The sequence below is a fragment of the Euleptes europaea genome, chromosome 1, assembly GCF_029931775.1.
Source record: "Euleptes europaea isolate rEulEur1 chromosome 1, rEulEur1.hap1, whole genome shotgun sequence".
Taxonomy (NCBI): Eukaryota; Metazoa; Chordata; class Lepidosauria; order Squamata; family Sphaerodactylidae; genus Euleptes; species Euleptes europaea.
Window position 1 is genome coordinate 19926565 of NC_079312.1, and position 11468 is coordinate 19938032.

General features: G+C 48.1%; 1 protein-coding gene across 1 annotated transcript; it reads left to right on the forward strand.

Annotated features, from left to right (window-relative positions):
* Nucleotides 1–2448: 2448 nt before the first annotated feature.
* Nucleotides 2449–8077, forward strand: STK19 (serine/threonine kinase 19). Its single transcript, XM_056862617.1, has 7 exons — nt 2449–2546; nt 3013–3158; nt 5135–5230; nt 5323–5462; nt 6329–6426; nt 7181–7328; nt 8025–8077. Exons 1-7 carry the CDS (start codon nt 2462–2464, stop codon nt 8068–8070), a joined length of 759 nt encoding a protein of 252 aa, XP_056718595.1. The 5' UTR covers nt 2449–2461; the 3' UTR covers nt 8071–8077.
* The last annotated feature ends 3391 nt before the right edge of the window (nt 8078–11468 follow it).

Consider the following 11468-nt stretch of genomic DNA (forward strand, 5'->3'; position numbering starts at 1 on the left):
ATTTACAGCCACAAATTAAGCCGGTACCTGTAGGCGTTGCTGAGCAGAGCACAGATGAATACATAATCTTGTGAAATGAAAAGAGTGTGTCATTGGCGTGGGTGTGCCCTGTTTCTGACTCTTTTTACTGGCCTTGATCCTATGCATTTGCCTCTTTGCAAGTCCTGACATGCAGAAATGAGATAGCTGATGCTGGTCTTGGCATGGAGATGCAATGATTGGGGAAAATCTTCTCTGCCTGCAGTTTAGACTAGTGGTCAAGGTATAGGACCTGGGCCAGTAAAAAACAACAAGAAGAAATCTGGCAACCCTCAGCAGGTAGTGTGAGTGAGAGTATGTAGCTCCAGTGACTCCATGTGGGGTGTTCTGAATATAAGAAGACAGAAGAGCATTGGTTAGAGGCCGATGGGATGGAATATAACAATGGAAGGAGGATCTAGTTCAGGGCACAGTCAGTTCCAAATAGCCTCCTAAAGTAGGGTTGTCAGAAAAATTTCCTTTAATAGTGATTTAAGGGAATGGTATTTGCCAGCTGATGTTGTTTACCTTCGTGCCATGAATTGCTTTACCTGTCCAGTTCCACTCCTTAAGCCTCTGTTAAAAGGGCAGGGCATTTTTCTACAGACCGGCTGGCAAAATCCCTGAGATGCCCATTTTAAAGTATCACTGGTAATGGTGGCTGGGGAGAAACGTCTGGCTGAGACCTCAGAGGAATGTTATTGCTTTGGCTTGGGAAGAGGCAGCTTTACGCCCAAGGAATAGATAGGTCTCAGGAAGGAGGGTGAGTGGGTTGAAGAGCTGAAGCAACGTGAGAGATTGAGGCCAAGTTGTGACTTGAGATAACAAACCTGTGTCAACTGGACCAATTGGTTGATTGATTTCTTTTCTGTCCTTTCCCGACAAAGTTGGGCTCAAGGCGGTTAACAACATATTCGTATAACATATAAAACAATCATAAAGCTATATATCAATATTTATATAGGTTCTTGTAGGTTATCCGGGCTGTGTGACTGTGGTCTTGGTATTTTCTTTCCTGACTTTTCGCCAGCAGCTGTGGCCGGCATCTTCAGAGGAGCAACACTGAAGGACAGTGAGAGAGACACTGTCCTTCAGTGTTACTCCTCTGAAGATGCCGGCCACAGCTGCTGGCAAAACGTCAGGAAAGAAAATACCAAGACCACAGTCACACAGCCCGGATAACCTACAAAAACCAATGAACTCTGACCGTGAAAGCCTTCGACAATATTTACATACGGTAGTTTAAAAACCTGACTGGCTAAGATTGCACACAGATAGTAAAAAATTCCCTCTTATATTTTTTTTGTTTAATATTTTTATTTCAGTTATTTAACCATAAACGCACAAATATACAAATGGATATAACAAAATAAACACAATACATATCCAATACTCACATATACAAACAGCACACAAACCAAACAAACCGCACACTACAAATACAACATCTAAAATACCGGTAGGTTTTAACTGAGTAAACATACAAAATTTTCTTTCCCTCTTACCTTCTCTGTAAATACTGTCCTAACTTTATAACACTGACTCTATAAATTCCCTCTTATATTGTTATTCTCCATAGGAGAGGGATCATTGTCCCATGGGTAGAAGATCCCAAGACTTAAGTACTAACAACAGGGGATGTGCACCTCCAGTAGGGTCCAGTAATGGAGGCCAACTGAAGTAAAACTGTCCTGGTAGGGAGACTGCAAATTGGAATGTTCTTTGGTACAAATATATGCTCCCTGTACATAGAAAACCAGCATGGCAGGCACTTGGCTAGGCTGGAACCCTCTCCCCTGTGATCTGGCCTCCTATGTGTGTGGTGGGGAGGGTGCTATATACAGAGGAATGTTCCATCACTTTAGAATGAAGGAGCAGTGGTTAAGAGTGGTGCACTCTGATCTGGAGAACCGGGGTTGATTCCCCACTCCTCCACATGAGCAGCGGAGGCTAATGAACTGGGTTCAATTCCCCATTCTTCCACATGAAGCCAGATGGATGACCTTGGGCTAATCACAGTTCTCTTAGAGCTCTCTCAGCCCCACCTACCTCACAGGGTGTCTGTTGTGGGCAGGGGAAGGGAAGGTGATTGTAAGCCACTTTGATTCTTCCTTAAGTGGTAGAGAAAGTCAACATAGAAAAACCAACACCTCCTCTTCTTCTTCAAGCCCTGGCACAGGCTTGCTGTCTCAGGAGTATGCTTGGGGTTCTTTGAAGAAGGGGAGAGGAGTTTTGGAATGCAAGCATCTGGGGATGGTGAATCCAGCAGGAGGCTGTGTGGAAAATGGAAGCCCCAGGAGTCTTTTGGACGGAGGGATTGAGGAGAATTGGCGAAAATGAAAGCAGGGCAGGGGGGAGGTGGAAATACATGAGGTAGGCATGAGAGGAAGTGCAGGCGAAGCGCTCACCTATTCTTCAATTTACAGCCCTGTTCTCCAGCCCCATGAAGAGGAGACATCAGCTCATCTCGGATGCGTTCAAGGCTAAGAAGCAACGGTTGGCTGTAGGTCCAGAAACAGTGGAAAAGGGTGAGAACGGAAGGCATCTGAGGGTATCCCAAGGTGGTTGTGCTGAGCGAGAATTCCTGAGAGTGCGATTAGGGAGTTGGAGTGGGCGGGCTGCTAGTAGTCATGACTCCTGGGTTCCGATGCCTTCCGCTTTAAATTGTGCAACTCCTTGCCCCAGGATGTGATGGCTGCCAACTTGGAAGGCTTTAAGAGTGGAGTGGACATGTTCATGGAGGACAGGGCTATCCATGGCTATTAGTCCAAATGAATACTAGCCATGTTGCATAACTTCTCTGCAGTATCACAGGAGCATGCCTATTCTATGAGGTGCTGTGGAACACAGGCAGGATAATGCTTCTGCAGTCTTCTTGTTTGGGGGCTTCCTAGAGGCCCTTGGTTGGCCACCGTGTGAGCAGCCTGCTGGACTTGATGGGCCTTGGTCTGATCCAGCTTGGCCCTCCTTATGTTCTTATGCTTCTTCTCCTAGAGGGCCCTGAAGCCGTCGAATCTGCGCTCCAGTGCTTGGCATCTCTGTTCCCTCGCAAATTGTTTGAGGATGCGCTGCCACCCTTAGTCCTGAGACACCAGATCTACAGCCTCGTCAGAGACCGCACAACTGTAGACAGATGTCTGGTAGGAAACTCCCACTTCTGGTTCTGATAGCCCACCCTGCTGTCTGGACCTTACGGTGCCGTTCAGTTTGGAAATAGCTATGCCTGTAGCCATGATGAGGGCTGCTTTGTACCCGATGCAAGCTACATCTATGGACGGATACTAGATCAGCCCTGTGTTGGAGAGACTTTGTTAAAAACATTTTTTGTGGGACTTACACAGGTGTTTTGTGAGACTGATACATTTGTATATTTTGTACATATTTTTCATGTTTCTGTTTCCTTCACTGTTCAGCACCGATTTATGTGTCTCTGCCGGGTTGCATGTAATTAGTTAGCTAGGTAGTTGTCTGTCTTGCTCTTTGAGATTGCTGTTTTGAATTCTTTGGCACAATACACTTCGTGTTTGATAAAAATTGAGCTGCATTCTGTTTTTTGATAGTGTAGCCATGATGAGGCTGAGGAAGTGTGGGCCTGATCAGTGCTTGTCTGGGTCGCCTGTGGCAGTAAGGTAGAGGCTTATGATGGGTAAAGTACAACAATATATTGGGGGGGGGCCTGTAAAAATTCATAGGGTTGGATCCCGCCAGCTTGTCTGTTCTTGCCTGATTCCCCTCCTCCTTGCAGCCTCTGAGAGCCAGCATGGTGTAGTGGTTAAGAGTGGTGGTTTGGAGCGGTGGACTCTGATCTGGAGAACCAGGTTTGATTTCCCCACTCTGGTGAACGGGATTTGTTTCCCCGCTCCTCCGCACGAAGCCAGCTGGGTGACCTTGGGCTAGTCACAGCTCTCTCAGATCCACCTACCTCACAGGGTGCCTGTTCTGGGAAGAAGAAGGGAAGGTGATTTACTCTGCTCTGGTTAGACCTCACCTAGGCTACTATGTTCAGTTTTGGGCACCACAATTTAAGAAAGATGTAGACAAGCTGGAACGAGTCCAGAGGAGAGTAACAAAGATAGTGAGGGATCTGGAGACCAAATCATATGAGGAAAGGTTGAAGGAGCTGGGTATGTTTAGCCTGAAGAAGAGAAGACTGAGAGGGGCTATGATAACCATCTTCAAGTACTTGAAGGGCTGTCACATAGAGGAGGGTGCCAGATTGTTTTCTGTTGCCCCAGAAGGTCGGACAAGAAACAAGGGGTTTGAAATTAAATCAGAAGAGTTTCCGTCTAGACATTAGGAAGAATTTTCTAAGTTAGAGCGGTTCCTCAGTGGAACAGGCTTCATCGGGAGGTGGTGAGCTTTCCTTCCCTGGAGGTTTTTAAGAAGAGGCTAGATGGCCATCTGTCAGCAATGCTGATTCTGTGACCTTAGGCAGATCATGAGAAAGAGGGCATCTTGGTCATCTTCTGGGCATGTAGTGGGGGGTCGCTGGGGGTGTGGGGGGAGGTAGTTGTGAATTTCCTGCATTGTGCAGGGGTTGGACTAGATGACCCTGGTGGTCCCTTCCAACTCTATGATTCTATGATTGTAAGCTGGTTTGATTCTTCCTTAAGTGGTAGAGAAAGTCGGCATATAAAAACGAACTCTTCTTCTGTGTCCCCTGTGGTTTTTGTCCACATAGTCCCCCACAAACACTTTTCTCAGGATCATTTCATTGTACGTCTTGGGAGCACAATTCCACATGCACCCCACCTCCCTTGGTTATCTTCAGGAATGAAAAGATGTATTCCCAAGACTGATGAAAGAGATGTGCAGCCTTTATGTGCTCTAAGGAGGAGGGGATTGTTCTGATTCCTTCCCTGTCACTGTTCTGCAGTATGGTGGTCTCTAGCATGGGTTACATGCCGCTCTCTTTTTACTCACCCCAAGGCTTATTTGTGGGCTTCCTAGAGGCACCTGGTTGGCCACTGTGTGAAAAGACTGCTGGACTTGATGGGCCTTAGTCTGATCTAGCAGGGCCTTTCTTATGTTCTTAAGGCAAAATTTTCCACCATCGGTTTGCTTAAGAATTCTGATTTTGGAAACAGATGGGTAAAATCAACTTTTTTCTCCGCAGAGCCAAATGAAAGATGAAGGACGGATCCGGATGTTCCAGCAGGGCTTTGATGTGGACAATCTGGTTGTTACGTTCACGGACAGCTATAAGTCTAAGGTTGGTGTCTGCGTGTATGGCTGGTGGGTTGAGCTGAAATGCAGAAGCACCTGCGAGGTAGTGATATTTCTCTTCTTCCCTCCCTCTCGCAGGTGCTGGAGTTTGTGTCTGGGAAAGAGTTTGCCTGTACAGTGAGGAAGTTCTTGGACTCTGTCCTCACCTCCTGCTCCGATATCAGTTTTGATAAGAAACGGATGCTGGGAGAATTTGGCTTCAGTGACGCAGAGATCACGTGAGCAATATGCAACCTTGCCAAATAGACCCTTTTGAGGCTCTTCTGGTTCTCCCCCTTCCCGAGAACAAAACTGCAGGACACTTAGTGGCCTGCAGCAGGAAGGAAGGGGAGGGGGAGAATCCCCACTGTGAATCGATCTGGTTGGATCAACCCACTGCTTTACTCTATCAAAAGATTTTTTTTAAAAAATTGCCCATTAAACAGATGTGGAAGCTCTGCTCGGAACACCAAATCAGCAGCACAAAATTCAGGTACCTGCAATGACGTGTTGTACTGTAGCTAGCTGAGTGCTTGCCAGCCCACTGTCTGTGCAGTCTCCGGTGGGTTTATTGAACCCCGGCGGGCGACCGTAATTGTCTGGGCAGGGTGGTGGTGGTTATCTTGGTGGGTCACCTGCCTTACTCAGTGTGGAGATCTTAGCGGCCTCTGGTGCGACCGCAGCCTTTCTTTCAGTACCAGGACCCCAAACCGTGCTTGTTCCCCCCACCCCCAGAAATCACTGTTCCTAATGAAGGAACAGAGCCCCATGGCGCAGAGTGGTAAGCTGCAGTACTGCAGTCCAAGCTCTGCTCACAACATGAGTTCGATTCCGACGGAAGTTGGTTTCAGGTAGCCGGCTCAAGGTTGACTCAGCCTTCCATCCTTCCGAGGTCGGTAAAATGAGGACCCAGCTTTCTGGGGGTAAAGGGAAGATGACTGGGGAAAGCAATGGCAAACCACCCCGTAAACAAAGTCTGCCTAGTAAACATCAGGATGTGAAGTCACCCCATGGGTCAGGAATGACCCGGTGCTTGCCCAGGGGACCTTTACCTTTTTTAATGAAGGAACTGTTCTCTCCCCTGCCTTCACTGTGTTGCATTCAGGCAGTTGGTAAATGCAGGAGTCCTGACCGTCCGTGATGCTGGGAGTTGGTGGCTGGCGGTGCCTGGAGCAGGCCGCTTCGTCAAATGCTTCATCAGAGGTTCGTTTGCCCCTTGGGGAATAGGGCTGTAGACATGGGAAGGGGCGGTGGCTCATTGATGGAGCATCTGCTTTGCATGCGGAAGGCCTCAGGTTCAATCCCCAGTGAAAAGAATAAAGCGGCTGATGGGCAAAGGCCTTGGCCAGAGACCCTGAAGAGCTGCTGCCCATCAGAGCAGAGAATAAGAACATAAGAAAGGCCATGCTGGATCAGACCAAGGCCCATCAAGTCCAGCAGTCTTTTCACACAGTGGCCAACCAGGTGCCTCTAGGAAGCCCCCAAACAAGACGACTGCGGCAGTACCATCCTGCCTGTGTTCCACAGCACCTAATATAGTCGGCATGCTCCTCTGATCCTGGAGAGAATAGGTATGGGTTTGGCATAAGGCAACTTCAAGTGCTTGGGGGGAGAAAGCAGTTTGGAAGTACCACTACCCAAAATCTCCCCGTATGCAATTCTCTAAGCTTTCTGGGCCTCGGATTCTTAGCTGCTCTCTTTGAGCATTTTCAGCCCTCGTTGGGCTGTTTTTTTTTTTTAAGGCAACCCCCCCTAACAGTTTTCAATATCATATTTTCCAGCATGGCTGGGGGGGGGTGTCCTTCACAAACCCACACTCTTTATCTCTGGGTTGCCCTGCTGCATTCCCTCCATTCTCTGCGGAAGGGCCACCCAATTGACTTCTAAGTGGAGCTACGCTCAAGACTGCAAGACCCCAGAACAGAGCACCCACTGACCTGTCGCTCTCTCTTCCCAGGCAGGAAAGCCGTGCTGGGCATGATCCAGAAGGCCAAGTACAAGGAAGTTTTGCAGTCGGATTTGCAGACCCGCCGAGCGCCAAGCAATGTCAAACTGGGGCTCCCCTACCATGTGCACGACATCATTGGAGCTCAGTTGGTCGACTGGTACGTCTCCCACTCCTTTACTGTCATTGCGTCCCACCCCCACCCCCCGGACAAACAATGGACCTTAGTTCTGAATAAACATGCTTAGGATTGTCTTTTGTTCCCAAGGGTTTTGGTTGCCTCTGCCCCGTAACAGAGAGACGGGGTGTCACTTAGTGCCTAAGAGCATGAGTTGTGAGCTGGAGAGCTCCCAGTTCAAATCTTGTCTCTGCCATGAACTTGGCTGGCGGCCTTGAATAAGCTGTTGTTTCTTGGCCTCGGTCCTTCTCTCCACAGATATTGTCCTGCTTCATAGAGTTGGTTGTGAGGATTAAAGCTTCGCATTGCAGGCTCCGGCGATGGCCTTCCCCTCTATATTTCCCCCAGCATCAGCGTCTCAAAATTGCCACTTCCGCGTACAGAGGAGGGGTTGTGGCTCAGTGGTAGAACATCTGCTTGGCATGCAGAAGGTCCCAGGTTCAATCCCCGGCATCTCCACTTAAAGGGACTAGGCAAGTAGGTGATGTGAAAGACCCCTGCCTGAGACCCTGGAGAGCCGTTGCTGGTCTGAGTGGACAATACTGACTTTGACGGACCAAGGGTCTGATTCAGTATAAGGCAGCTTCATGTGTTCATACTCTTGCCTTCCCAGAGTTCGAAGGAGCCTCAGTTGTTGGTTGGCTTTTAACCTGACTGTTCCTTTCTCACTTCCTGTAGCGTACCCACATCCTCCGGCACCCTTCTCCGACTGTCTGAAGATTAAGCGTGTGTTACTTCACCGTCTAGAGGAGAGTTGCGCCTAAAAGCGAACTGTGACCACCACCACCCCATTTGGAGCTCTTGAACGGTCCCTTCTGACTCCACGGCCGCCGGCATCCGCGAGAGCACGAGAAGCCTTTTTATGTGTGGACCAAATCTGCCTTAAGCACTCAAGACGTGAGGGGAAAGGCAGGGCTTGTCACTGCCATGACATGACTGTGATGTAACGTCGTTATAATAATAATAAGCTTTTATTTATACCCCGCCCTCCCTCAGCCAAGCCGGGTTCAGGATGGCCACTGACATAATTAAATATATATCAGCACTTACTTAAAATATAAATTACGTTCTGTCGTTTGAAACCACTTGGAAACAAAAAATATATATTTGCGTGCAATTTCCATCTGCTGTTGCGTTCCTCTCTTTTAAGAAATTTTTGCCACAAATTGAGAGTCTGGTTTTAATATATTTCCTTCCTCTGTATTTGCGTACTTGTCCAGGATTTTCGATACCAAGCTTTGTGGCGAGAACTGCTGTTCCCCCATTTTTCCCCCCTTCCACATGTTGTATCTTACAACTTACTTTCAGCATTGGGAGCTGGGAGGCACTCTTAAAGGCATGCCCATCCTCTGGACATGGAGAAGGGGTCACTGGGTCTGTGTGTGTGGGTGGGGGGAGGTAGTTGTGAATTTCCTGCATTGTGCAGGGGGTTGGACTAGATGACTCTGGTGGTCCCTTCCAACTCTATGATTCTAAGAAGGGCTCAGGAGAGAGGGTAGAGTGGGGCTTATGAGAAGCCCCCTTTTTGACTGGAAGGTGCCTATTATTTGTTAAGGAGAGGTGAGGGGTTTTTCGTTGCTACCCTACCTTGCAAGGGAAAAGAGCAGACCTGACCCCTGCAAATGTCAGAGTTAAGACTCCTTTTAAAGGAACAGCCTGTCCCAACCTCATTCTTCTCAGTGTGAGCAGGACAGGAGCTGAAAAAGGTGTGTTGTCGATGGGGTGCGAACAGGACCAGAGTGGGTTGTTGTACTTAAAATGCCAAACGTTTTTGGAGGCATCAGATTTTCACTATATCAAATAAGTGAAGCAGCCATGTCAGTTGTGAATAAAGTGGAACAATCACAGACAAGATCTTTATATATTTGGACTTCCTAGGGGTGGAGAAGAATATAATGTACATTAATCAAAAGAAGGGGAGGGCCTCAGAAGGCCTGAAGAGGACAGAATATGTTCCAGGGGGCACAGAATGCTGACAGTCAGATGGAAAAAGGGGGAAAGGGACAATGAGCCTCTCTAAGAGAATTCTAGAGGGGGAAGTCTGGCAGATTGTGTGTGAGGGGGAATTTCCCAATTGTTCTCCCTTGCCACAGTTCTTTGTGGGCTCCTATCTTGTAATGTATAGATTGACCCAATTGTATGGTAGAGGAGGGTTATGGGTATGCATGCACCTCCAGGAGCATCAACTGTGGCGCTTTTATTTTCTCCCACTAGATTGAATGGTAGCCGTTCACTTTAAATAGGAGACAGTGAAGAAAAAGAGCTGGTTTTTATAAGCCTGTTTTCTCTACCTTTTAAGGAGAATCAAGCCAGCTTACAATCTCCTTCCCTTCCTCTCCCCACAACAGACACCTTGTGAGGTAGGTGGAGCTGAGAGAATTCGGAGATAACTGTGACTAGCCCAAGGTCATCCAGCTGGCTTCATGTGTAGGAGTGGGGAAACCAACCCGGTTCACCAGATTAGAGTCCCCCACTACACCATGCCCCACTCCTAACCACTACACCATGCCGAGGATATGCTTGGGGATAGCCTTTGCTGAGAAAGGGTGTCTGTTGTGGGGAAGGGAAGGTGATTGTAAACCAGTTTGATTCTTTCTTAAGTGGTAGAGAAAGTTGGCATATAAAAACCAACTCTTCTTCATTCTCCCATATAACTTTGGGGAGGGGCTGCAGCCCTGTGGAAGAGTGACCTGCTGCTCAGGCAGGATGTTCCAGTTCCAGTCCCCTGCCACTGCAGGTCAAGGGGTCTTAAGGAATTGCTGTTGGAAGAGTTGCTTCTGGGGCTGAGGCCTTGGAGAGCCATTGCTGCTCAGATTAGACGAGTGAGCTAGGCAGGTAAAAGGCCACTTCCTAGGTTCCTGTTGGGGAGGCCCTCTGGAAAGCAAGCGGGCTGTAAGTCTGCGTGGCCCAACCCTGCATTGTGTTTTTTTTATCATGCTGGAGCAAGACGGTAAACAGGAGAGTCAGCCAGGTTTCATCCAGATGTGGCAAAATAACTCAAGTGATGCTGTCTGCTAAATGCTTTTGGACGTTTGTGCAAGGTTGTGCTAGAATACGAGTTAACTTTTGGGAATTGGACTCACGGTTGTGTGTGTGTGTTTGTCTTCCCCCCCCTTCCCCAATGAGGTGGGGTGATAGAGAGCCCGTGATCTCTTCAGCAAACTTTGTGACCAAGAAGGGATTTTGACCTGGGATTCGGTCAAAGTTCAATACTGTTGTGCGCTGTCTCTACACATGAATAGATTGTGTCCTAATCTAGTTTTTGTTAAGCTTCTTGACAAAAGTTTCTAGAGCCGGCATGGTGTAGTGATTAAGAATGGGGGACTCTAATCAGGAGAACCAGATTAGATTCCCCACTCCTCCACATGCAGCCTGCTGCGTGATCGTGGGCCAGTCACAGATCTCTCTGAACTCTCTCAGCCTCACCTACCTCACAAGGTGCCTGTTGTTGGGGGGGAGGAAGAGAAGGTGATTGTAAGCCGCTTTGACACTCCTTACTGTAGAGAAAAGTAGTGTATAAAAACCAACTTGTTGTTGACTTGAAAATACCTAACCTGATTAAATCAATTAAATTCATTGGTAATTTGGGACTGAGGTCCCACTTCAGAGCAACAAGTAGTAGAAGATGACGAAGAATTGGTTTTTATATGCTGACTTACTCTGCCACTTACGGAAGAATCAAACTGGCTTCCCTTCCCCACAACAGACACCCTGTGAGGTAGGTGGGGCTGAGAGAGTGTGACTAGCCCAAGGTCACCCAGCTGGCTTCATGTGTAGGAGTGAGGAAACAAATCCAGTTCGCTAGATTAGCATCCACCGCTCATGTGGAGCAGTGGGGAATCAAACCCAGTTCTCCAGATCAGAGTCCACTGCTCTTAACCACTATACCACACTGGCTCTTAGTAGGTTGCTATATACACCAACTCAGACCACAATAAAACCCTTTAGTCTGGAGTGTTGAGAATGTCTAAACCAGCCCCCACCCCAATCATGGTGCCTGCCAATGCCATGTGGGTGAGGCCAGTTGGGCATCTTCCCAGCAGTGCTTCTGATTGGCCACGGAAGTTCCAGTTGGCTATGCAGATTAACGCGATGTTTCCACGGCAGCTGCCACCCCAGTGT

Coding starts and splice junctions, on each gene's coding strand:
- STK19 (XM_056862617.1), top strand. CDS start 2,462: ATGAAGAGGAGACATCAGCTCATCTCGGATGCGTTCAAGGCTAAGAAG. Junction 2,547..3,012: donor TCCAGAAACAGTGGAAAAGG/GTGAGAACGGAA, acceptor TTCTTCTCCTAG/AGGGCCCTGAAGCCGTCGAA. Junction 6,427..7,180: donor CGTCAAATGCTTCATCAGAG/GTTCGTTTGCCC, acceptor CTCTCTTCCCAG/GCAGGAAAGCCGTGCTGGGC.